Source organism: Heliangelus exortis, chromosome 24 (assembly GCF_036169615.1).
Source record: "Heliangelus exortis chromosome 24, bHelExo1.hap1, whole genome shotgun sequence".
Taxonomy (NCBI): Eukaryota; Metazoa; Chordata; class Aves; order Apodiformes; family Trochilidae; genus Heliangelus; species Heliangelus exortis.
In genome coordinates, this window is record NC_092445.1 from 5391240 (window position 1) to 5417796 (window position 26557).

The window sequence follows — 26557 nt, forward strand, 5'->3', positions numbered from 1 at the left end:
CAGACCTCACTACTATTACCAGGACCCCAGGAGCTGCCAGCCAGACCCCACACCCTTCAGCCAGACCCCCAGTGCTGCCCACAGGACCAGACCTGAAGTTCTGCCAGCAGGTCCAGCTCAGCCTGTGTGGCCGTGGTGCCTTCTCCTCTGGGGACACAGAAACCTCCCAGCTCTGACCCCTGCCACCTCCCCGTGCTGCCACCAGAGCACAACCACGACCTTCCCAGGGGGACAGGGACTGAGCGGTGACTCCCTGTGCCCTGGTTCCTTCCAAAGGAGAAAGTTTGAGTGGAGAGGCAGCCCTGGTTCCTTCACTGCCCTTGGGCTCACCTTGGCTCCCTGAACACAAACACCAATTTCTCTCTGAGCAGTGTCTCTTTTCACTCATGCTGAATTCCTCCAGTGCTTTCCCTGCGTTGCCTCTGCAGGCTGCACACCGTGGCTGACATGGAGCCACGTGCCAGGAGAAAACCCCCCTTCACCCACTTTCTCTCCCTAAAATAATGCTTTTTTTTTTTTTTTTTTTTTTTTTTTTGAGTGGGTGGGCTCCCCACTCTCACCATACTGAGGGTCTGGGGCTGCCACAAGCATCCCAGGCTGAAGGGAACCACCTGGTTGTGGTGGGCAAAGCCTCTGCTGGGCTCCTCATGTCGGGGTCAGGGCCTGGGGGGTGATTTGGGATGGCAAATAGGGTGCTCAAAGGGGATCCACCAGTGCAGGGAGGATTGGGAGAAAATTCCCTCCGGAGGGGAAGGAGCTGGGATGGGGCAGGTCCTGGAATTGTGCAGGGGCAAGCTGGTTAAGGAGCAGGAATAGCTGAAAGAACTAAATATGGAAACTTGGACAAAACATCGCTGAAGGAGGGAAATGGTTTCCTAACAGAATTCAAAGCATATAAACAAATGCAGGGAGGGAGAGAGGTTGTCTTGGGGGGGTGCCTTTATGAGTAATATTTAGAAAAACTGGCTGAAAATATCTCGGTAGGGAGGGCTGTTGCATCAAAGCAAGCTTCCAGCTTTGTGGGGAGGGTGTCAGCCCTGGGAACATGTTTTGGGGTAAGAGGCAGTGAAAACACACGGCTTGAGGGGTGAAAAGCCCCTCCTCCTCCTCACGTTTATTTTATTTTACAACTGCCACATTTCGATGATAAAACAGAAAGTTTCATGGCAATAATCAGATCCTAATGACAAGGGTTTGAGTTCAATTGGTAGGAAACTTTGACTGACTGTTTTTTTTGTGCCTGTCTTGTCAGGATGCTGCAGGAACCCTCGCTGACCTCCTGCCAGGGGAGCCTCGGTGTCAGTGTCCACTCGGGGCTGTGGAGTGGGATGGGCAATGGCCCCAGACTTGGTCTTGCAGTGGGATCCCATCAGGGCTGCCCCATCTCTAATGTCTGGTAAGTCGTTAAGAAGCTCAGCTCTTGGGTTTTTCAGCTCCTCACCATCTTCTCCTTTACGTTTTGGTGTCGTGCCGGCGCGAGCGGGGCGGTTTAACGGGATTATCCCGGTAAAACCCACGTAAGAGGATTCCTGGAGCTTTGTGGTACTGCAGGGGCTCTCAGCAGCCTCTGGTGCAGGGGGTGGGTGGGTGGGTGGGCTGCCTGGCCTGGGCTTGGCAGAAAGCACCAAAGAGGCTTTGCAAGCCCCACCACCAGCACAGAGCCCCCAGCCCGGGGGATCCCCCAGGGATGCTGCAGCCCCCGGGGGTGCCACTCATGGGGATCCTCCTGTGGCATGGCCAGACAGCAACAAAGAAACCCAAACCAAACCTGAAAGAGAGGGGCAGCAATGCTGAGCCAGGGTCTCTGGGGGAGGGCTGCACCTCCTGAAGGGTCCTGGGGAGAGGATGGGTAAGCCCAGCGTGTTCTGCAGAGTGATTCCCAGAATAATGCTGCCCCAGGGAGGTGCTGGTCCCTGTCTGTGGGGTGGGCAGGGGGCTTGTCCCCTTGGCACTGCTGCAGCCCCTGCCCAGGGGATGAGGGTGGTGCTGTGTCAGCTCCACAGACTGCTCCCTGGCTCCCACCCCGTGTCCCACTTCTCACAGGAGCAAGGCTGAGATGCTGCAAAATCTCCTGTTCTGCAGGGAGCAATGGGATCACGTGGACTCACCAGTATAGTACTGGGAAAGCTGGCATGGTTGATCCGTGCTGGGCACCAGCCAGGCAAGAGGCACTAGAGCACCATCTGCTTCTCCTCAGGATGCTGGAGGCACTGGGAAACCCACTGTCCTGCAGTGGGATTGGGAGGGGTGGATTGAATCCCAAATCCCCTGAGCTGGGAGCTGCATCCCCTCCCTGCTGCTGACCTGGGCAGGGGCTCTGAGAACCCTGGCCTGATCCTTAAGCCTTTTGGTCTCCCTTTGGCAACACCCAAACCAGCCTCCCTCGAGGCAAATTATCTTTATGGGTTTTCCTTTCAGTGTAGCAGACAAGGGAACACAGGAGGGTGTGCAGGCAGATTGATGAATACTCTTAAATATCGTGCAGGTCCTCCCTGGCTGGAAGAAGCACCAGGTGGGACTTGCTGCCTGGCATCAGGTGTGACCTGTGACAGCCCCAAAAACTGGCCTTTTCCCCCCAGATCTCAAGGCTGTGTGTCTGTACTTCATTTCTACCCAGTTTTTTTTTTTTTTTTTCCTTTGTTTGCAGATAATTTCCCTGAAGCAACAGCTTCTTTAGGATGAGTGCAGAGGGGACCAAGGGGCCACGTGTGTCACCTCTGCTTTAAGGGATGATTTTCCTCTGTCTCAAACAGCTCCATCCCCCCCAGAACCTGTCCCGGGGGTGCCCTGGGTGCAGCTCAGCTCCTGGGGGTCCCAGGGCTGGAGGGCACCAGCTGAGCAGATGCTGGTGAAGCAGGAACTCAATAAACCAGGAGCAGATTCGTGCAGGCACCGATGCAGCAGAGAGTGGAAAAGCGATTTTTATTTTTTTTTTTTAAATTTTTAAATTTTTAAATTTTTAAATTTTTATTTAATTTCTTGTTTTTGTTGGCTCCTGGGCATTTCGGGCAGGCTGACACAGAGCCCCTGGTGTGTGCAGATGGCTGGGATCCTTCCCGGGGGAGGGCAGAGCAGCTCCAGACAATGAGCCCATTGCTGCCGGGAGAGCAGGTGGGGAGGAAACGGGAGCACACAAAGGGATCCAGCGGGAGGAGGAGGAGTTCGGGGGATTGGGCAGAAACCCTGCGAGCCCCGGGCAGGAACAAACCAGCTGTTGGTTTGACAGCTGTGCCTGGCAGCAAAGTCAGCGGCAGCGCTGGTTAATTGATTTAATTGATTTATAAATGAGTCATTTTGAAGGGGGGGGGGGGAGCGTTGGATGTCGTCACCTTGCAACACAGCGAAAGGAGGAGAGCTGAAAAAGTGTGAGAATAATTATAATAACAATAAAACTCCAAACAGCTAGCACAGCCTCTGTTTCTCTTGGCTGCCTGGCAAGTGCCCTAAGATCAGGGAGTTGCAGAACTTTAGATAAAACCGCAGGAATTTGCTGCAAGATAATCCCCAACCCAGTGCCAGGGCACAGCCCTCGGGGCAGGCGAGCCCTGGACCCACGGAACCACGGCCCAAGAGCCCTGCGGGAGAGGCCACCAACCCGAGGCTGCAGGACACGGAGGGGTTTTCTCCACCGACAGCTCCACCAGAACACCCGGGAAAGGGTGAGGGGAAGGGCAGGAGCCACACCAGACCCAACTCTCCCCATCCCAGGTGGAGCTGGGAGCACCTGAGAGGCAAATCCTTTCGAGTTGGGAATGGGATGGGAATGATTTGGGCACCAGAAATCCAGTTAAGGATGGGGTCAGTTTTCAGGACGTGTTTTTGTTTGGTTTTTTTTTTTTTCATGGGAAAAATACCGGAGCAGCGTGAGTCACACTTCAGTGTAACGTGTGCCCGAGCCAGAAAAGCAGTCCCTGGGAAATGAGAGAGCTGGAGCACAGACTTTTGCTTGACTGGGCTCCAGCTGGGGCAGGACAGTAGCAGAAAGTTCCCGGTGCTGACAGCTCCGAGCCCAGGGGAAGGGCAGGGCCGGGAAGGGAAGCCCGGGAGGGCTGCCCGGAGCCTGGAGGGGATCAGAGCTCGGTCAGCCCCAGCCCCAGCCCCAGCCCCAGCCGCGGGGTCCCGGGGAGGCCCTGGGTCTGTGGTCCCTGTGCTGGGATCGGGGTCCCGGGGATGGGCGGCAGCAGCAGCAGCGTCACTCAGCGCCTCAGGAGCCAGGCCGGAGGTCCCCGCACCACGCTGGCGCCCTCAGCCCTGCCGGAGCACAGGGCCCGCTCAGGCCAAGCCCAAAGGTGCCCCAGGTCCAGTCCGGTCCGGTCCGGTCCGGTTCCCCTTCCCGCCGACCCCCGATCTCCCTCGGCTTCTCCGGAGCGGAAATCTCGCGAGATCTCGCGCGGGTCATGCGCTTGCGCCGTGCTGCGGCGCAGGGGAAAAGGGGCGGAGCCTCCGCCCGCCGCCTCACGGCCCCGCCGCCATCTTGTTTCTCGGCCGCTGGGCGCTCGCTGTGCTCCGGCCGCCCCCTCCCCCTCCTTCCCGCCTCCCGCCGGTCGGGCCGGGGGCAGCGCGGGCGCCGGGAGAAGGCGGAGGAGATCGCGGCTCCGGCCGCCTCGGTGAGTGCGGGGGATGAGGGGAGGGAGCGCGGCGGGGGGAGTCGGCGGCCCGTGAGGGGGCGCGGGGCGGGGGCGGCCCGAGGGGTTTCCCCCCTCCTCCCAACGGCTCCGCTCCCATTGGCAGAGCCGCACCGCGCCCGCTGATTGGCCCGCGCCGGGGGAGGCGGGCGATGCAAGCTGCGCGCTGATTGGGCACCGGAGCGCGGACCCGGGAGAGGACAGGAGACCGGGCCGGTTCCCCGAGCGGGGGCAACCGGGAGGGCCCGGCGGGAGGGAGCGGGGCCTATGTGGGGTTTGTGCGGGGCCGGGCGTGGCGGAGCGCCTGGGACCCGCCGGCCGTAGGGAAGAACCGAGCGCTCAGGCCTCCCCGGGCAGGCGGCGGCGGGCCCGGTCTGTCAGGCCCTGGGAGAGCTTGGTTTCGGTGGCGGTGCCGTATTTTAGGGGTCCGTGGAGTTTATTGCTTCACAAGCACGAGTCTGCCCCGACGCCTGGCGGGAGGAGGGCCGGGACTCAGCTGGAGCTGTGGGGAAGTAGTGAGGGACATGAACCCCAGAGCTTTGGCGATCGCTGTGTGTAAATGGGGTCTCCTGAGGTGAGAAAACGTAAGAAGTGCCCCGGTAACCGGTGAATCTCTGCAGTATCGATCGGTTCTGAGCTGGGCTGGGTTGCATTCGGGTCGGTTCCTTCTCCAGCTGCATCGTGAGGAACTGGGGGGCTGGGTCAGGCAGGGGGACACAGGCTGGCACAGGGGGACAGGGACAGCTCATGCCTCGTGGTGTCTGAGCCGTGTCCCGGGGTTGGCTCCAGACTCAGAGCTCTGGCAAGCTGCAGGTTGGCTACCAAAGAAAGGGCAGCGCTGGCCCTGTCTGGGAGGTGCCTCTTGGTGTCACCTTTGAGGTGTTTTTCTTGTACAGGTTTCTCTGCACAATTATTAATATTTTCTGGGGCATCAGTGCCCTCCTTAAGTCAGGTGACGTTTGGGGACAAGGCTGCCCCAGCTGGGTCTCTGTTTCCAGTTGATCCACGTTCCGGTACCAGTCAGAACTTCCCTGTCCCAGCTCAGTGCTGACAGCCGGGTGAGGTCACAGCACAGGTCCCATCGTCACCTCCTGGGGCTTTGTGTCCCTGTTCTGTGGGCTCAGACTGCCTGGAGGATTGGGACAGGTTTGGGGGTGAAATCGGCAATTTTGGTCAATGTAAAAGGCACTGCCTTGAGCTTGGAGCCCCTTTGGCTACTCTCCCAGTGCCTGGGTGAGCTGGAGCAGGGACAGCCCCTTACCTCTGGAAGGGAAAACCTCTGGAAAACCATTCCTGGTTTTCCGGGGCTCCCACTCTTGGGGTGCCCGGGGTTGTGTCACCCCACGGGTGTCCCCTCTGCCCCGGGAAGGTCCCGTTCCCCGAGGGTGACAACCCCCCCCTGGGAGCTCAGAGCAAGGACAGCGGGGCAGAGCACAGCACCGGCAGTCGGGTTTTATTATTTTTCAGACCCATTTTAACCATTTCTGCAGCGTAAGTCACCAGGCAGGTGTCAGATCCCTGCTCCCTCCTGCCCGAGTCAGCAGGACACAGCGGCCTCAGCCGGGCTCCGCAGCCGCTCCCCTCACGTCCCGATTTTCTGTGAATTCCACCCGGGAACGTAGCAGGAAAACCGGGAGTGAGTGAGGGCGGGGGAGTCCCGGGAGGCACCGGCCCGGCCCTGAGAGTGCTGCAGCCCCGCTCTGTGGTTGCCGTGGTCGCGACCCGGCCCGTCGCGACCCCGCCTGTCGCGATACCGCCTGTCGCACGTGCTGCCGGCCCCGTGACCCGCCCGGTGCGCTGGGCGCCGCGTGACGCGAGGAGGGGCGGGGCCGGCGCTGTGAGTGACAACGGCGCGGGCCAATCAGCAGCCGCTCCCTCGCCTTCCCGCCTCCTCCCCCGCCCTCCCCGCCCACCCCGTTGGTTTGAATGGGAGGCAGCGGCCAATGGGAGCCCGGGGGGCGGGGCCGGCGCCGCGGCTGCCGCTCTGACCCCTGCGCCGCCTCTCAAGGTAACTTTCAAACAGGAAGCGGACGGGGAGGTTGCGCCGGCGGCGGCGGCCAATGGGAGGGCGGGGCCGCGCCTCCCCCCGGCGGCGCGCAGCCAATGGGCGCGGGCGGGGCGGGGCCGGCGCGCGCAGCAGGGTAGGGTGAGCGGCGGCTGTTAAAGGGGCCGCGGTCCCGGTCCGGCGGGGACGCGGAGTCCCGGCAGGCAGGGGTCAGCTCAAAGACAAAGGGATGGCGGGCGGGGACCGGGACCGCAGACCCTCGCCACGGCCTCCTCCCGGCCGGAGAGAGGGCTCTGCGGCGGCCGCGGCCCGGTAAGTGGATCGCGACGGCCGGAGCCGCGCTGGGTCGAGGCGGGGGGCGGCTGCGGCCCGGGGAGCGGGACCCGGCGGTGGGGACCGCCCGGCCGGCCTCGGGACATCCCGGCGTGGAGCGGGGGAGGAGAAGGGAGCGCCTTCGAGGGGCAGCCCGGGGGGTGGCGGTTGTGTCCCGGGGAATGGCGGCGGTGTCCCGGGGCTGAACCCCCGGAGCGGCGGGTACGGCTGCGGGCACGGCGGGACCGCGCCCTGCCCGGGGCCGGTCACCGGGAGATGGGGGACACACAAAATGGCAGCGCCTGCCCCTTCCCCGGGCTGCCGCGGGGGCATCTCCCGGGCTGCCCTTGGCGCGGGGTGCCGGGCCGGGGGGAACGGGCCCGTGGGCAGCCAACAGAACCGCGGTTCCTGAGCAGCAGCCGAACCCCCATCGCCCCCGGAGTGCCGGCACAACTCCTGACAAGTGTGAGCTGCCCTTTGTCTCCCCTTTTTCTTGGCAAACGAGCACTGAAGGTCACCGGCGCCCAGAGCCCGGCGGGGACAGGGACAGGGTGAGAAGTTTGCAGCCTCAAGGGCTCTCTCGGGTCTCCCGGTGACACCCGAACTCGGGCCGGGCCGGGCTCCCGTGAGGTTCTCACCATCGGGGCTGGAGCTGGAGCTGGGCCTTCCCTCGTCAGCACCAGTGACCTTGAAATACCACAGCTCCAAGTTTCCAGAATGAAGGACAAAGTTTGTTTACAGCCCTTTTGACTAAAAAAAAAAAAAAATAAAAAAATAAAAAAAGAATCAAAGTGGAAAAATGAAGCTGCTCCCGATGAGTGAGGGCATGGAGGACACAGGGAATAGTTTAGAGATGAGAGTCAAAGTTAGTTTTCAGTGAGGAGTTGAATCACATTGCAGACATTCCTTCTTTTCCTACCAGAGATGCTGAACGTGGCTTTTCCTGTCCCCCCCTTCCCTGGGGTGAGCTGAGTGACACCACTCCAGCATTCTCAGTATTGTCCTTACCCTTCTTTTTCCTTTTTTTTTTCCCAATACTAATTGCTGCCCTTGGAAGTATTGCTTTAAAAGTTAGAGTTAGTTACATCATACAACTTATTTTTGTAGGCATGTCAGAAAAGTGAGGCCCAGGCACACAGCCTTGCTCTGTGCATTGGGGTTGGGGTTGAACTCCAACCTGAGAGGTCTCGGAGTGGTTTCCACCCCCAAGGACTACTCCGGGTGTTTTAGATTAAATTAAAACTGGTGAATAGCATCACCTGGTCTCAGGCAAAGCTTATTCAGAGTTCTGTGGTCTCGTGTCTGGTGTTCCTCCTGGTTTCAACCCGAGAAGGTTGCAGGATGGGAAACGTCACCTCAGGTCATCCATTAATAATGGTGCCTGCTCCGGTGTGTTGGAGCAGCAGCAGCTCCTGCAGCAGGCTGCCAGCCAGGAGCAGGGCACTCACTGGGACTCTGAAGGTCATTTATAGCATCTCCAGGCAAAAAAAAAAAATAAAAAATGAAGCAGTTGAAGATTTTTTGGCCTTGGAAGGAGGCTGGGTTCAGCTGCTGAGGGGTGGTGGGACGTGGTGGAATCTGCAGCTACTGTGGAATGAAAGGAGAAATCCTGCAAGAGACCTGGTTGCACCCTCTGTTTATCAGATTTCATTGCTTAAGCTTGCAAGAGGTTGTAGCTGTGTCACAATAGGTGCTGCTTGATCTTTTTAGGTCAAGAGCAGTGAAAAAACCTAAAAGCTTTTGGTAGCACTGTAAAGGGATTTATTAACATATTGTACCAGTTCCTGGCTTTTTTTTTATTTTATTTTTTTATTCCTTCAGCTCTTGGGTCCATTTTAGGCCATTCAGTGAAGTTTGTTGTGTGCCCTCAGGAAACGAGATCATCTTTTTGCTTAAGAGACTTTTCCAGGCTTGTTTTTTGTACCAACTGAGTGGGCAGTGTCAGCAGTGAAGGTGTAAAGGAAAAGTTTATTGTGGGAAATCCGTGTCTCTGGGTTGAGCACCTCAGTGGCTGTGAGGAGGAAGAGGAAGAGGAGGAGGAAGATGTGCTGCAGGAGCTTACCTTTCCAGGCACTGTATTTGGGTTTGGTTAGGGGTTTTTTCATAGTTTAATCAGACTGTGATCTTGTATTTATATAATGTAGTGTGATATCTGTATTGTAATAGTGTGGGCACACAGAGCAGTTTCTTAATTTCAGGGTTTATCCATCCACCCATGCTGTAAATGAATTATATGTATATGGTTGCTCACTTAAACTAATTATGATTTGATAAAGCAGACACTTTATGTTTCTTGGGGTCAAAAACTGCATCAGCTTTTACAGGGGACGCTGACAGCAAGATCAGACCTCAGGATACCTGCCAAAGCTTCCCAAGAGTTGCAGGAAGGTTATTTTTTTGTAGGGTTTGTTCTGAAAAGCTTGAGATTTTCTTCATGCCAAGATCTCATGGGGAGATTTTCATCCATTGTCAGTTTATATCTTGCTGTGCTATTTTGTCACTTCCTGGCAAATCAGAACAGGTCACTTCCAGTTATCTTTTTTCATTCTATGAAGGTGACCCAGGAGGGTGTAGATTTGCACGTTTATCATACAGGATCACACTTTTTTTCTTGTTATATTTGTTAAGGCTTCTATTAAAAGGCAAGGGAGTAAAACCACATGTATAGCAGAACTAGGAAATAAGTTGTGAAGTGTGTAGCTTGTAATTTCTTTAAAATTTACATAGCTGCAGTACATAACATCAGTTTTATGCTAAGTTTATAAGGTAAAGCAGACAATATTCAGTATTGTATTGGGACCTGCCAGCTGTTTCTTCTTTGCTGTCTTGAAGGTGCGTTACTTAAAGGAGCTTTTCCCCTTCTGGTGTTTAGTTTAGGAGGTGGAGAGGCAGCTCTGCTGTTATTTGTCTGGGAATTTTCTCCTTCTACTTCTTGCTCTGTGTGCCTGCCTGCCAAAATTGCAGTGCAGAGAGCCACTGTTTGGTAATGTTTAACTGTTGGAACACCAAATGCCAAGTGTGAGCCTTGTGCTCCCTCATTCAAAGAAGAATAGAAACTTAATTGACTGGTACAGACAGATTTTGTTTACTTTACCTTTTAAAAAAAATAGCCCTGTGATGGTTTTTTTGTGGTGCTATAATATTCATAGCCTTTTTTTTGTTCGATTTTTTTTGACTGGACAAAGGACTTTTAGCAGTGCTGTTGGGTACTCAGTCCATTGCAAGTAGAAATTCTGTGCAAGTAGGCATCATTCCTGATTTATTTTTTTTTCTCCTGAAGGAGTCAAGCCAGCTGCCAGTTGCCTGCCCACAACTGCAACATCCCATTCCCTGCCCTGGGAATTGCCTCTCACTGCTGGGTCACACTGTCTTCAGTGTTAAGGTATGAAACCCAACCCAGTTTTGCTGGGTGCTTCTCTGTTCAGTGAAACCCCTTCACTGCAGGTCCATGCTGTGGGATATTCCCTGCTGCCTGGATGCAGCTGCCTGCTGGATCAGGGCTGTAACTCTATAACCAGCTCCCTATCAAGAAGGTTATCAGCCCAATTTCTGCTTTGCATGAGAGAAGGGGGGGTGGTTACTCTGTCCCTGCCCCCTCCCCTCCAGAGGAGCTGGGATCAGCTCTGCTGCTCACTCTCCCTCTCGAGTGGGTAGTGGAGAGGCAGCTCTTCCCCCAGGCTGCCAAGTGTCCTGGGATGGGAGGAGGGAGGAGCAGAATTCCTGCCCCAGGTACTGGGGGGAGAGTGGGAGTCAGGGCTGTGCCTGTGACCCAGCAGCTCAGCAAGGGGAGTGGTGCAGAGCTGGCCCTGCCAGCTACTGAAACCAAACTGCGTGGGTTTGAGGAGTCCTCTGTGTTGTTGGAAGCTTTAATCCAGATCCCTCTGACTTAGCAACTGATTGGGGCTTAAATCAAATCAGAGGTTGGTGGAATGGGTTAGTGCTGTGCCTTGCCTGAGTGAACACAGAAGGAAGGCATTGGCACTATTGGGGAGCTGGTGTTCAGTTCAAACAGTGCTTTCAAGGTAATCTACTTCTAAATATTCATAGGAAAATAGGCTAGAAGGCACCTGAAGAAGTCATCTTGTTTATTTTTTCTACCCTGAGGTGAGATGAACTCAACCTAAACACTGTTTTGCAACCTTCTCATAAAACCCTTTAGCAATAAATATTCCATATCCTTGGTAGGTAATTCAGTGTAGCCCTTAGCTAGCCTGGCCATCATGTTCAGTTTTAATTTACTCAAAACAAGAGAAATCTGCAAATACACACCTTACCCAACAGCTTGGAATGATTCTGCTGTCAGCTGAAACCAACCACTTGTGTTGCTGGCTCTGTGCTTGGAGGGTTGTGTGTCCAGCACACCACGAGAGGGAACAGATAAAAATAAAGCTGAGGAATTGCAAAAGTTTCTTAGAATAGCACATTGGAAGGAAGTGCTGGTGTTTTGAGTTACATTGGTTTTGCTGAAAGACTCTTGAAATTGTCTTTAAAAAGTTGAAAGGTTACATTATTGTCAAGAGCAGAACTTCAGGCCTTCCTCAGTTTGGGATCATCCCCTTTCCTCACTCCCCAAAAGGCTGCCTTGGATTTTATAGCACTGTCTTCTAGAAATGCAAGAGAGTTCTCAAATCTTCTGGATGAATAGATCCAGTGGCAAGGTTCAGGTCTTCTGATGTGGCCCTGTAGTTTAGCTCAACTTTATTAATATTGTTGCCTGTATGGTAGAAGTTCTTATGGTGTAATAACAGCAGCGTTGTTACTTCTGTGATGTGCTGAAATGAATGTCTTGTGTATGTAATGTTATGGCTTGTGTAGTTGATCATGTTTAATTTTTAAAGTGTTCCTGATTCCTTTTTATAAAAATACAGAGTATTGGCTTTTGTTCAAAGCTGATGTTATGTCAAGAAAAAGCATTGCATAATTTAAATGTGGTGCATTCCCTCCTCTCCCCAGCACTGGGTGATGTTTTAGAGACAAAGCCTTTCCCGTGCTGTCCTGTTGACAAACCAGAGCTGGAGAGGAGTCCCAGCTGGACGTGTACCTTGCACTGACTCCTCCTTTTGGAAGGTGTTTGGCACGTGCAGCTGTGGGAGCACGAACCAGCCTGGCTCTTTCCAAGCCCCATTCCCAGGGAGCTTCTTCACTGTTTTTTCTGGTGTGTTGTAACCCTGGATCCCTGCGTGCTGCCACTCGTTGTGCCTCTTGCTTCAGCAGGGCCAGGCACACAGATCATCAGTGCTTTTTCCATCCGCCACATCTTATTTTTGTAGAAGGGCTTTCAAACTCTGTGTGTTCAGCTCTTGCCACTGGTGGCAGCTGCTGGTTCTTCGTGGGGTCAGAAATGTGGGGACAAGGTTTGTGTAGGGCTTTGACAGAAATGGTAATGGCTGTGCCTTGTTCTCCAGCTGGGAAACCCTCTGTGGAGGGTGGTACAGTGGTGGTTGTGTCAGGCTGTGCTCTGGTGACCACAGTCAGACCTCCTTCACCTGCTGCCTCAGTCACACTGCCAGGAGTCAGGTGAGTTCCCTTGGCAAGCCTGAGGAGCTCTCACTGCTTTTCTGAGCACCTCTAGAGCTTTGGTGAATGGGAGGTGCAGAAAACGGATACAGCAGCAAGTCCAGGGCTTTAATATTAAGGTAGAAGAAGAAACCCTTGATCTCAAACCCAATTAAGAAGTATAAATAATTTTTGGCTGCACTTTTAGCACTTCTGTATTTCCAGTCATGCTCTGCCCATGTGCTGCTTGGCCTCTGTCTAGTGAAACTTTCTAGTTTTAAACTGTATTGGAACTAAATTTGATCCTATTTCATGGAAGGAGGCTTGGCTGAAAATATCTGTGTTTATTTGAACAGCTCTAAAGAAAATGTACAGTACCTCTAGGTACAATCTCTCTGGAAGCAATTTTGGAGCATTAATGTGTCTTATCAAAGGTTTGTTTTAGAATAAGATAGCACAGGGCATAATGTCCTGCAAAACAAGTGCTGTTGGTCTGCAGCATGGAGCCAGCCTTTCAGTGTGGCTTCAGCCATTCTGAGAGCTGATGGGACCAAAGGTTTTTGTTGTAGTCCACCTCAAGCTGTGCATGTTCTGCTTTTGCTCTTCTGGTACCTCAGACTGCACTAATGGAAGGAATGAGAGCAGCATCGTGGTGCTGTGTGACTTTCTCTCCTCCTTTGCTCGTGTTTCCAGCACTGTTACTAAATTCATATAGGCCCTTTATTTATTCTTCTTGTGAAACTAGTTCTTGGTTGCTAGATTGTTCCTTCTGATTCTGGCAGGATCAGGTGTCTGGCACTTATTGCTACACAGAGCTCATTCTTTAGATATGCAAGTGTGGCTCTGCACATTTTACTTTTAAATCAAGGGACAGGCTCCCAAAACAGAACACTACAGTTTTGAGAGTTAGCTCATCAGGCTGGAAGTATCACAGAATGCTGGGATTAGTATTTATTTTAAACATTCACTTTTCAGCTCTACAGATCTATTTTTAATTCTTCAGGCATCCAGAGTTTTTTGCTAGGTGCTATGGCATCGACTTTTATTCTTTGCTTGTCAGGATGGTATCACAGAATCAGAGAGTGGTTGTGGTTGGAAGGGGCCTGTTTGACTTTTTTAAAAGAGAAACTGCACTTCTTGCTGTCTCCTTTAACACTCTTCCTAATAATTAGCTTGTGAGTCTTGTGGGATAGTGGATGTTGTAAAAGTAACAGTACCTTAAGAATAGTTGAGAGTGGGGTGTTTGGATGTCTTCAAATGCTGTGGATGTGGTAAATCTGTATTTGCACGCTGGGAGAATCTGGCAGGGGAAATTTGTTTTTGCATTGGTAGTTTTCAGAAATATTTGTGTGTTACCCTTATTTGTAGCTCTAGTCCAAGGACACTGAGGCAAAATGTTTGCCTCAGCTTCTGTCGTAATTTCTTTTTAGCCTCTAACTTACTTCAGATTTATCCATCTTTTTAAGAGATTTGGATGGAAGATGCTTGTGACACAATGCTGTGTAAAACAGGCTCTTTCCCCTAATGTAAGTCAGGGGAATGTGACTGTACTGTATGCAAAGAATCTGACATTTCTGATATCACCAGGGTCTGTGGCACTTGATGATGTTGCTGAGTTATTCCCTTTCATTGGGAGCCTCCAGGCTTTCCAGCACTTCCCCCTGGTATCCACCATTTGCATATCCCTTCAGATATTTGGATAAATTTCATTTAAAGCTGCTCTCCACCCAGCTGGTTTTGTTTGGCTGACTTCTTAGTCAGGCCAGCTTGGGATTAACTTAAAATTGGGCACGTCAGAAGCTGTGACATGACCCTTGCTGGGGGGGAGGTTGTTCCCCAGTCCCTGTTCCCAAGCTCACTTGGCTGTGCCTGGCAGCTGCTGATCTCCTGGCTCTGCTGGGCTGTTCCTGGCTCTTGGTTTTCCAGCTGGAGAGTTCTGGGTACCTGCATCAGCTGGAATTGGAAGATCAGAGGTCTTGGTTTTATTTGTGGTTATTCTGTAGCTGGTGTTTTCAATAGCAGGTTCTTGCTCAAGCGTGCAGGTGGTGGGCATCCAGGGGGAGACAGCTTCATTTGGCTGCTTCCCCCATCCCAGGGCATTAAAGAGAGAGCACAAACAAGCATCTGTTAAAAAAACCCAAAAAACCCGAACAACAAACAAGCAACAAAAAACCCCAGCCACAGACATGAGTGGTGTCTTCATGCTTGCTTTGTGATCTCTGAAATGAAGCTCTTAAGTGTTTGTCAGCTGCCACAGGATTTTTTAAGTTTAATGTTTGTAGAAGGTGTTCTGCTCTGGTGAGCAGAAAAGCTCTAATTGCCAAGTGTTGATGTGGTGGTTCTTGGGATGTGTTTGTTAATCTGCCCTGTAATCACCTCCAGGCATTTTGTGCACTGGCCTCAGCTTTTTGGCCTTTGCTTTCTTTTTCCTTTAAGTCTGAAAGCAAAATGTTCACCTTCATGGAGCATATCCCAAGCTGTGTGGAATGGGCAGGCTGTGGTGGAGCAGGTGTATCCCAGTCTCTCCTGTCCTTGTACCCTTTTTCCTTGCTGTGTGTGTTTTTTTGGAGGGGGGTTGGTTGTTTTTACTTCCCTGTGTCCAGCCCAGCAGCTCAGCCGTGTGGTGTCTTACCTGCAGGTGAACCTCCTCATCTTAGGTTCTTCTGCAGGACCATCTCCTTGTAGCCCAGTTTAGAGGTCACAGGCAGCTGGCACTCAGCCTGGTGGTTCTGATCCAAGGGCACCCTGCTTTGTTCTGCTGCAGCTTGGGGCACACCAGTGAGGCCACAGCTTTTGTTCGGTAAGTTTTGTGCAGAGCAGGAGTTGCAGGGTGCTTGTCCAGCTCCTGCAGGGAGAGGGAGCATTGCTGCAGTCAGCAAGTTCCCTCTCCTGTGGATGTGCTTTGTGACAGCCAGGTGACAGGGAGATGGAGCTGAGCTCCTGATAGTCAGTGACAAGCTGGTGCTGGAGCATCCCCTTTCTGCTTTAAAACTTTGGAGTGGCCATGCCCTGCCTCGTGTGAGCGTGGGGGTCCTCAGAGCATCTTTCACCTTCTCCAGAGGCTCGTGGAAGAGATCTTTCAAAAAGAAAAATTGGAAGTATAATGAAGCTCTAAAGTTTCCCCTGCAAACTGCATATCAAAAAGGACAAACAGGTTTAGACACGGATAATGTGAAATCAGAGGAACTTGGCTCTCTGTTGGCTTTGGTGGGCTTATCTTTTTTTTCTGTTGTTGGCACCAATTCTGATAGGAGGCATTCTTAAAAGCAGAGAAAACAGCTTTCCCTTGTCTGAAGGAACTTAGCTAATTGCCCAGGAATGGTTTGCTCAGTACAGTTTGTCTCCAGAGCACACGCTGCAGGTTTGCATGACATTGGGTTTTTCTCTTTTCCTCCTCTAATGCTTTCAAGCACCTTCAGCACTGCTCCTGTATCTGGATTTTAATGGGAAGAAATTACTTTAGTAATGTTCTCAACAGTTTTAACCTACTTAGGCTTTTATTTTGGAGTTTGTAGTGATTTCATTCTTTAAGTTTTTCTGAAAATCAGCCTACTGGTGACTCTTTTCTACTGTTACTCCATTTCCTACCAATTATCCTAGTGAGCTACTTAAAGCAGCAGTGGCCCCGGGTTGAGGCTGTTCATTTTACATTCTGAAATCAGTCTGATGTTTACCTTGAAGATAGGAATTGTTTTGTATTCACTGACAGGACTTTTTAGATTATAGATGACTGGAGTAAACCATTTCTAGCTCTTCTTGAAATCTGGGTGAATACCACAGAGGAATATAATGCAAAGCATTGGCTTTGGCATGCAGCAGGGGGTAAAGTGGTGCTGGTGGAATTTTCTTCCTCTCTGCTCCATTAGCTTTTTTCTTCTTTCTTTAACCTGTTGTATCTTAGGGTTATGTAGAGCATTATATTCCAGTACAGCATTTAAGTGGGTCGAATGCACGTAATTTGTATTTTTTAAAAAACAACCTTAATGTGATTTGGCTCATCTTCAAGATGAACTGCATCTCCAGTTACAGAAAAGACTCTGTCTGGTGTTAGTGTTGAAATATTGCCAGTACAGAGCAGATTTCAAGGATTAGCTTTTATTTATGTGCCTAAACTATTTTTTGTCTGTCTGACAATGCAGATCAAGGGAGGGAGAATCAAATGCCAGTTTAAGTCTTCCACTAGAATATTTATCTCTCTGTATTTTCTTCTAAATCTCTCTGTAATTTCTTCTAAATACTTCTAAATATTTACTTCTAAATACTTAAGTTTTAGGCAGATAGTATTACAATGTGAAAAGTTGTTGAACAGTGACAAGTCACATGTCACTTATTCCCACAGGTCCCTTACCTGGAGTTCTTTCTGTCTCCCAACTCTTGCTTTGAGACTGAAAATCCCCTCCTCTGACCTCCTTTTTGTCAAACCCTGTCAAAGTCCCCTTTGGCTCTTCCCATGCCCCCTCTGTCCCCTTCTCAGCTGATGAAAGAGAAGTACAACCCCTCAGAGTCAGCCCTGGGAAGGGTGGGCTGCAGGAGGGGACAGTCTGATTGTCTGACTGTTCATTGCTTTGATCTGTTAATAAGATTTTACAGATCCTTGTTGCTTTGGAATGGGAGATTTTGAAAAGACTGGCAAGTGGCCACTGCCTCCTCTCAGCCTTTTGGTGTCTTGTAGGGTGTTGTGGTGCTTCCTGGTGGCTTGAGGAGGGACTGAAGTCACCCTTGAGGCAAACAGGGGCTGTGGGTGTCTGTGGCAGAGCTAAATCTGCTCTGCTGTCTTTTTTCCATCACATGGTGACACACAAGTGTCCCTGTGTATTTTGAGCTTTCCCTGTGGAAAACATAGTCCAGTTTCCCTCTCACTGTAAGTGGAGAGACACAGAGATTGTTTGTGTGTGGTGTGTGTGTCTGTGTCTGTCACCCATGGAAACTTCAGAGCTGCTTTGGGTGACCTGGGAGCTTTTCAGGTTGGTAACTCACAGCTTTCCTCCTCTTCCGTCACCCCAGAAGCCACCAAGGTGCTTCCAGCTGGTGGGAATGTCCCATGTCCCATCCTGCCAGGTTGGGTCTGGGCAGGTGCTGTGTCTGTGTGTGTGTGTCTGTGTGTGTGTGTCTGTGTGTGTGTGTCTGTGTGTGTGTGTCTGTGTGTGTGTGTCTGTGTGTGTGTGTCTGTGTGTGTGTGTCTGTGTGTGTGTGTGTGTCTGTGTGTGTGTGTCTGTGTGTGTGTGTCTGTGTGTGTGTGTGTGTCTGTGTGTGTGTGTCTGTGTGTGTGTGTCTGTGTGTGTGTGTGTGTCTGTGTGTGTGTGTGTGTCTGTGTGTGTGTGTCTGTGTGTGTGTGTCTGTGTGTGTGTGTGTGTGTCTGTGTGTGTGTCTGTGTGTGTGTCTGTGTGTGTGTGTCTGTGTGTGTGTGTCTGTGTGTGTGTCTGTGTGTGTGTCTGTGTGTGTGTCTGTGTGTGTCTGTGTGTGTGTGTCTGTGTGTGTGTGTCTGTGTGTGTGTGTCTGTGTGTGTGTGTCTGTGTGTGTGTGTCTGTGTGTGTGTGTCTGTGTGTGTGTGTCTGTGTGTGTGTGTCTGTGTGTGTGTCTGTGTGTGTGTGTCTGTGTGTGTGTGTCTGTGTGTGTGTGTCTGTGTGTGTGTGTCTGTGTCTGTGTGTCTGTGTCTGTGTGTCTGTGTGTGTGTGTGTGTCTGTGTGTCTGTGTCTGTGTCTGTGTGTGTCTGTGTGTGTCTGTGTGTGTCTGTGTGTGTGTCTGTGTGTGTGTCTGTGTGTGTGTCTGTGTGTGTGTCTGTGTGTGTGTCTGTGTGTGTGTCTGTGTGTGTGTCTGTGTGTGTGTCTGTGTCTGTTTGTGTGTTCCTCTGGCACATCTCCCCTCTCTCCCAGGCTGTGATCCCTGTTGGGAATCCTGCCACAGGCTCCTGTGGCACAGGGGAAGGCATCAGGGCTGGTCCTGGTGTTCCAAGGGATCCCAAAGTTGGGTGTCTGACTTCATTTTTCTGTTCTCTCGAGCTGGCTTAAGAGTTCCTTGACAAAAAGGCAGGACCTGATCCAGGGGGCTTGGGGGGGAAGGAATTGTGTCAGCTGGACCTTGGGGTGCACCCTGGCAGTGCCACCTGGGTTGGCAGCACCTCGGTCCCTCCAGGACAGGGTTGATCAGTGCTGCCTGTCCTCACCTCCTCACCATCCTCCCTGCAGCGTGGCTATAAGGGGAACTCTGAACCCAGTTATTGTCCTTTTGTTTTCATTTAATAAGTTCCTGATGACTGCTGGGCCGTGCTGTAAAGAAAACCATTTGCAAGGCACAAGTCTGAATGAAACCACAGGCCACGTCCAGTGTAACAGTGACTGCCTGACATCTGCAGTTGCAGAACACTAAATGACAGACATAGAAAAATTGTTTTCAATTAACAGATTTGGATTTTTGATCTTGCTTTGTGCTTTTGGCATTCTGCACTATGCAGACTGTTAATTTCTCTCACTGATTATACCCAAAGATAAAAGGTATTTAAAAAAAAAAAAAAAGAGTGTAGAGCCACAAAACTGACACCTTCCAAATAGGCACAGGGGCAACTGTTTAATTACTCTTAGAAATAATGTTGGGCTCAGACTGATATTTTAGCTTGGGGTGGGGGGGTTGTTGCCATGTCTTGCACTGTTGGCTGCAACAAGCAAGGAAAAAAATCATATAATGGGCACACACTGGAGTGTGAGCTGTGGCTGGGCACCAGTTATGTTTTGTAACTCCTTGGGAAAAGGCAGAGCTCTAATAGGGAAATGAGAAGACTATTTTTGCTTTCAGCTGGTTTTTTTATGTTCTTTTTCAATCTTTGGAAAAATAAATAAAATTTAAAAGAAACCACTCCAGAGGCTGTGAGTATCTCTGCATTGTTGCTGGGAGCCCTGGACCTGGCATATCTTTATTTTGGCAGTTTTCCAGAGCGATAAGCTGGGCTGGCCCCTTCCCTTCCTGTGAGCCCTCACCTCCTGCCTCGCTCCCTCTTGCCCTGGTTGCTGACTCTTGGTTTTGTTTCTCCCAGCCCCCAGGATGTCCACAGATGGTGGCTTTGGCACAGCCAGCAGCAGTGATGCCCAGCAGAGCCTTCAGTCCTTCTGGCCCCGAGTCATGGAGGAGATTCGGAACCTGACAGTGGTGAGTGCCTCAGCCTCGTGTCTGGGGAGCTGGCACTGACAGGTGCCTGGGAAAAAGATAAACCTCAGCTTCAACACCTTCCTTCTGCTTCTGGGATCCAATCGAGTTGGCTATTTACACACTGCAAGGGGGCCTGAAGAGCTGGGGAATGATCATCCAAGGCAGACCTGGCTGCGACTGCCAGGAGTTGAGATATAACTTGAAGGCAGCTGATTCATAGTGCAGTGAGATGTGATGGGCAGCCCTTCAGCTCTGTCTGGACTAAACAAGAAGATAAAGTTGGTTCAGAGGTTGGTTCAGCTTCAAAGTAGATGCAGCAGGCTAAATGATGACCGTGGATGCTTTCTAGAGAATTGCAGAGGAATTACCTTTGGTTTAGAGAGGAAAGGGAAGTGATTTTAAAATAGCTACAGGTGTAAGCATAGCTGCCATAAGCTGTTGTAGCTAGCAGAAGGTCGGAGGATTTGAGAATATATTCACATTGTACTCTGTGGACTGTTTAACTACTACTCAGATTCTGTGACAAGCACAGCAAGGTGTTACTGTTAAAAATATCACTTCATCTTTTTCCCCCCTTCATGAATTCAGACACCTGGCTATTGGCAGGCAGTTACAATTTTGTGAATGAATTTTTGGGTTTCAGACTTCTGCATAGAGCTATTATGCCCTCTCTCAGAGCACTCTCCTTTGACAAGCCAGGAATTCTGAAGATCTCTTGAATGCCAAGTACATCGTTACCACATGCTTTATTAATTTAAAGACATTTGATTAAAAAAAAAAAAAAAAAAAGATGCATAGGCTGAGAAAAAGATTTTTACTAAGTAGCTTCTATTTTTTTCCATCCCCAAAAGAGATGTGCCTGAGAACAAGGGCATATAATAAAAATGACTTTTCAAGAGAGATTGATAGATTACTGTGATACAGTGCTCCTGAAAGCACAACTCCCCTGCTTTGAATGGAGCTGAAAACAAAAGAATTCCAGTTGAAGACAGGCTGTTCAAAATGAAAACCCCAATCCACCAGCCTGAAGATAAGCTGCTTTTTTCAGCCTGTGTGCAGATAGTTGATTAAAGAAACAGATGTAGAAATTTGTATGCATAACCAGAATTAATTACTTTCCTCTTTCAGCACAGTGAATTCTTGTGTTCCAGAGCTGTAGTTTGTCTTCATCTCCACATGAAAGGGGTTTTATTCTGCAGCTTATCGAGTACCAGCAGCTTCATTTTTAACTGGTGTTGTGAATCTATTTATTGCATTGCAAGCTAGTAAGTCATTGAAAATTTAACTGAGGACAGTGAAGGGAGCTGGAAAGGAAAAGGGATAGCTGCAAAACATTCCTGTGCAGTGGTCCCCTGAGCAGTCAAATCCTGAAATGGATTTCATGTCATGGAAAGTGCTCCTCTGGATGTGCATGTAAGTAAACTTAAAGCTGCTCTGCATGTACTGCACAGCAGAGGGTGGAGCAGCTGCTGGATGAAAAGCCCGCTTTGGTTCCCTGCATTTTGGGGCTGTTCTGCCTGGTTTTATGTGTTTGTCTTGTGCCACTAGTATCTGGAATTCAGGGGAAAAAACCAAGGGATCTACTTGAGAAGAACAACCCAGAGCTCCCTCTACTCTGCCCTGCATCACAGAAAGGGCTGTAGCCTGGGCTTGGAGAAATCAGGAACAGGACCAGGCTGAAACCAGCCTTTCAGTTCCACAATGAGTTAGCAGAGGCCTGTGAAAACATTGAGACCTAATTTGGAAAAAAGAAAAGATGAAGAATTGGTTGTCTAAAGTTTGTTCTGCTGGGCAGTAGCCAGGAGTGGTCATGCTTCCCTTCACCATGGCACCCACATATTAATTTTGATTTATGTGGCATTTGCCTGTCTGCCTTAAAGGAGTAAAGAAGCTTTAATTTTTTTCTAATTTTTCCCACTGTCTCTCTTTTCTAAAGATGTTAATAGTGTTGTACTCATGCATGTCTGCTTGCAGCTATGCTGTTCACAGAATTTATTGTACTTAAGACTGTTGAAAAGTTTTACAAATTAGAAATTTTGCCCTCGTCTTCCTTTAAGGCGTGCTCAGAGCTCCCAAAGCTTGTTAAAAAGGAAAGAGCTTTTTAAAAAAAGTTACAAAATGCTATCCTGAGCACACTGTGTGTCCAGGCACAGGTCCCAGCCCTGGCTGCCCTCTTCTCCCATTGCCCCAAATCCTTCCAAGTGTTCACCAGCAGGACGCAGCAGCCCTGACACTGCTTGCAAGGAATTGCCCAGCCCTCCAATGAATTCCAATTTGCAGCATGTTTCCAGGAGCACCCCATTCACGTTTCTGTACAGAATGAGGGCACAGGATTGGTTTTTAATCTATGCAGATATAAAATAATGTAGCTAAATGTATTTTTTAATAACTAAATGAACAAAAATGCTCCCTGCTGGCCTGCGGGCTGGACCATGCACAACCTCTGGGTTTTGCTTCAATAGAGAAGAGCATTTTCAGCATTTTTCCCCTCTTTTGTTTCTCTAACAAGTCTTGCAGTGCTTTCTTCCCCAGAGAAATGAGTTTCCTTTTATTTTCTGTGACATTTTTGTTAAGAAGTGGTTTCTTTAGCAGCTCCTTATGGGTAGGGATTCTGCGTTCCTGATGCAAGTGTATGTATCCTCAGCCTTTCTCCCTTTTTAAGAGGCTTCCCATACAATGGATTTTAATTTATTATTATTTTTTAATTGTTATTCCACTTTCCATCTTCAGAGAAGGGAGACCACAGTTTGTAGGGAAGCTCAGCAGCTTCACTAACCCCAGGAGCTCTCCTAAACCAACCTTACTCCATGTTGAGTCAACAGTTCTCTTTGCTGGGAAATAGGAAGAAATCCCTCTAAGAACAGGAGTGGAAGAGATCTTTTTTTTTTTTTTTTTTAACCAAGATTCTTCCAAGCTTTTTAAAACCAAAATTGGTATTGGGCAACAGGGAAGTACAAATAAAGCAAAGAAGATTTCATCCTGTGGCCTCATACAGCTTTTGTTTGCCTTCATTTTCTCTTGTGACTTTTTGTAAATTCCAATGGTTTCTGGGTCCTGAGACAGCTAATTGAATTAGTTGTCTCAAATATAAATAGATGCAGAAATGTGTAACATTAGAAACACTGTGTTCTGCAGAATGGCTTCAACTTTGAGGTGAAATAGTAGATACAAGTGTCTGATAGAAGATTTAACTAGAATTACCATTATAAAATACAGAAAAGCAGCTAAGAATTGTTGGGTCTGAGAAGAAGCTCACAGAAAATGAGTTATTTTTATAAATCTAATTTTAGGTGGTTTAGTTCTGACAGCACAGGCTTGATTTAACATGTCTTATCTTACCTGTGTTTTCAAATAAGTATCAGTAAAGAGTCTTTTAAATGTGCATCTCTCTGCAGAAAGATTTCAGAGTTCAAGAACTCCCTCTGGCTCGTATTAAGAAGATAATGAAGCTAGATGAAGATGTGAAGGTACTCTCATGGGTTTGTTCTTAAGTATTTATAACCCTTTTGGTGGATACTGTAGCTATAATTCCTTGCAGTTCATTACTTATCATAATGTATTGTTATTTTAAAGCACATTTCAACAGTTGCCTTCAGCTGGCCTTGTACCATTGAATTGAGCTGGGAAAACAAAATCATGTAGGATCTTTGCTCAAGACTTGTACAGTTTTGCTTTATTTCTGGTAAATACCAGTCTAATATATAATTCTGTGTGTTTCCTGTGTTTTCTAGTGCTCAACTCTCTTTCCTCATTTTTCCTCCTTGTTTCTCTCTCAAAGCTAGAGAGTGTTTAGTATGAAGAGTGGTATCTCTTAAATGTGTGCTGCACTGTTTCAAGTGTTATTGAAAAAAAAAAAGTAATAATTCAGTATTTGAGCTGAACCCTTGACACCTGACTGATGAGGAGAACATGTGAACTGACTCATCAAAACTTACTGACATAAAAGAAAGGAGAAGGGAATCACCTGCAGGGTTTTACTCCTGTGCTGCTCCAGTCCCCCCTTGGTTTTTAAGTTGGAAAAATGTCAAGACACTTAACTCCTGAGGGACAAGATAATAGTTTGCACTTTCTTCTTGTTTTTCTCAATGTGACACCATCCTTCTGTTAGCACAACCTTTAACATTTAAATGAGACCCTGAAAAGGTGCGTGTTTGCCTTCCTGCACAAGGGAGCCATTCATTCAGCCTGGAAGGGGAAGGAGCCAGGGGGTCCCAGGTCAGTGTCTGAACTGAACAAGTGCCAAATTTTTGATGAAGAAGGGGAAGATGAGATTTTCAGGCATGGCAAGGGGCAGAGGGAAGTCTTTTGCTTGCCTGGCAAGTTATTTAACAAGAAGGCTGTGCTAGGGAGTAAGTGTTAATGCCAAGACAGGTCATGATGAAACTGCTTAATCTGACTAAAACTGGAGCTAGATACTTTTTAAGGAACAGGAATTTGGTGAGGCAGCCTTTCCTCATGCCTAGAAACCTCCTTTGCAGTTTCAGCATTCGTTGCAAATTCTCTGCATGTTACAACTCTAAAGTGAGGACCAGCCTTAAAACCGTGGCCCTGTCCTCCTCAGTTTCCAGTTTTTTTCTGCATGTGCCAGGGCACTGCCAGGAGAAGCTGCTGGTTGGCAGCCCCCAGAGGAACGTGAGCTGATGTCATTTACTGACCAACCCTCATCCACCACAATACAGAGCTGACATCTGACTTCTGAGACAGGTTGTAGGTGCCCAGTACTGGTAACACTGCCCTGAACCTGAGGCAGGTGACTCTTAGGACTGTCAGACCCATATTGGGATGTGGAAATTCCCCCAAGTTCCCTGGGGAGCAGTGCAGCTTCTCAGATGGGAGCAACGCCATAAAGTGACAGCCACTCCTTTGCAGTGTTAGAATTCTAATGGTGAACTTTAAACACAAAGTGTGAATTGAATTGCAGATGATCAGTGCTGAAGCCCCTGTGTTGTTTGCCAAGGCAGCTCAGATATTCATAACAGAACTGACCCTGAGAGCCTGGATCCACACAGAAGACAACAAGCGCAGGACTCTGCAGGTAATGGAGCTGCTCCCTCCTTCAGGAACTCTCCAGCTTTGTTGCCACAATACCAGGCATGTTTTGTAGACAGTAACTTTAGTACCTGTGTTTATTGCTACAGGCCTCTGTAAAAAGCTTGGTGGCCAGTGGAACTGAAATGCTTTTTTCTTAATTTGTGTTCAGAAAACCCCCCAAACAAACAGTAAAAGAAACAAACAAAACCCAACAAAAAACACAGCTGCAGCTGTGAGCTACCTCTGACCTGCTCTTAGGACTGCAGCTCTTGAACTTCTGGCTGATTTGTGTGCAGTAGCAGTTCTAATCTAAGCATGTAGATGTTAGTTTGTTATGGCAAATGTATAGATTAAAACCAAAATACCTGCTCCAGAACAGATTGATGTCTTTTCTGGATTGAGAGGCTTTCAATAATAGCTTTTTTTTTTTTTTTTTTTTAGTAGTTCAAGACTAAACTCTAGAGTTTTTTACAGTTAAAACTAAAAATCTCTAACTTCACTTATCCAGTGACAAAAAGCACTTCTAAAGCTGAAGAATGGTGTTCTTTTTCTTTTTTTTTTTTCTGCAGAGGAATGACATTGCCATGGCAATTACAAAGTTTGATCAGTTTGACTTTCTGATTGATATTGTTCCAAGAGATGAGCTGAAGCCTCCAAAGCGTCAGGTGAGACATAATGATTGCCTTGGTGTCTGCCCTTTCCTTGGAGTGATACCATTTTCTAATTAAAAGGTGATAAAACAATACAGATTTAAACACAAGGTTTGTGCCTGCCACTCTTGCATGTTTATTTACAGTGAATTTCCTTATGGAACTAGAGCTTGAGGGGAGATTGACAGAAGTCTGATTGAATTGGCAAAACCATCACTGAATAGCTCTGATGCCAAATGTTGCCAGTGTTAAAAAAAATTAGAAAGTGTGCTGAGTCTGCATTCTTTGACCTGTAACAGGAGAAAGAAGCTTCTTTGCTTCAGAGTCCCCTCCCCTGCCTCCTTTGGGGCAGTCAGTGCTACTGTAAACATCCTTGACTGGAAGCTGGAAGGTGCTGGAAGGAGCTTTCAGTCGGATGTTTACAGCAGCAGGCTGCTGCACTCCTCTGAAACTCAACAGGCTCCTGTTGTACAGAGCCCTTCTTGCCCTCTGTGTTTGAGATGGGGCTGAAAATGCCATGAGCTTGGGTCAAAGCTCTATCTTGATGCTTTAAATGCACAGAGAAACAGATCCAGCACCTGGTAGGCTCATTTCTATCCTTTACCTAGAAGGTTGGTGCTTTGGTGCTTGGAAGTTCATCTCCTCATGAGGAGGTTCCTGGCAGATCTGGTGTCAGGGCTGCCATCAGTGCCCCTCTCCTGGGGAGCAGCTGTGTGGGGATAGTGCTGCACCTCCCTCAGCACCTGCAGGAGTCCCAGGGCTCAGATGGAGCCATTCTGTTCCTTTAGGTGCCTCATTCAGTTATTCTGCTTTGTAGTACTATTTTTAGAAATTCTCAGTGTTTGGAAAGGAGAACATTGTCCATATCTTTTCCTTGTTGGAACCTTTCAGTTCACATCAGAGTATTCTGATGACAGAACATTCAAGTTCTGTAATCCAGTGAAGAATTTGAGGTCTGTTCCATGCACACAGGATGCTCCCTTCACTTGTGATGATCCATCACACCAGAGCTGTGTCTTTTGGGTTGCACAGCATCAGCAGTGAAACCCTGATGGTTTTTCATTTGAAATAGGCTTTAGAAATCTGTCTCTTGCTGATACATCCACTGCCTGTGAACACTGCAGGATCACTAGAAATGCTTCCTAGGGCAGGAGAAGTTTGATGGGGAGCTGGCTGCCTGAGCAGAAGGTAGGTTAGGACACTGCAGAGGAAAATACTCCTTTGATTGAGCAGTGTTGCAAAGTGGCTGCCTGGAGGCTGACAGCCTGCACTTTTTGGCTGGGGGTACAATCTGTATT

At 49.2% G+C, this 26557-nt stretch overlaps 1 protein-coding gene across 10 annotated transcripts in view; it reads left to right on the forward strand.

The window, feature by feature from the left end:
• Nucleotides 1–4424: 4424 nt before the first annotated feature.
• The window catches only part of NFYC (nuclear transcription factor Y subunit gamma), a 30114-nt gene continuing 7981 nt past the window's right edge, over nt 4425–26557 (forward strand). For 2 of the 10 annotated variants that reach the window (XM_071767663.1, XM_071767670.1), the window contains exons 1-6: nt 4427–4607; nt 10223–10324; nt 19466–19578; nt 22974–23045; nt 24500–24613; nt 25179–25274. In XM_071767663.1, the coding sequence (XP_071623764.1) occupies nt 19474–19578; nt 22974–23045; nt 24500–24613; nt 25179–25274 (387 nt within the window). In that variant the 5' untranslated portion in view covers nt 4427–4607; nt 10223–10324; nt 19466–19473. Of the gene's footprint in view, nt 4608–6773; nt 6943–10222; nt 10325–19465; nt 19579–22973; nt 23046–24499; nt 24614–25178; nt 25275–26557 lie in introns of those variants that run through there. The other 8 variants (XM_071767665.1, XM_071767667.1, XM_071767673.1 and 5 more) reach the window with 7 other exon arrangements.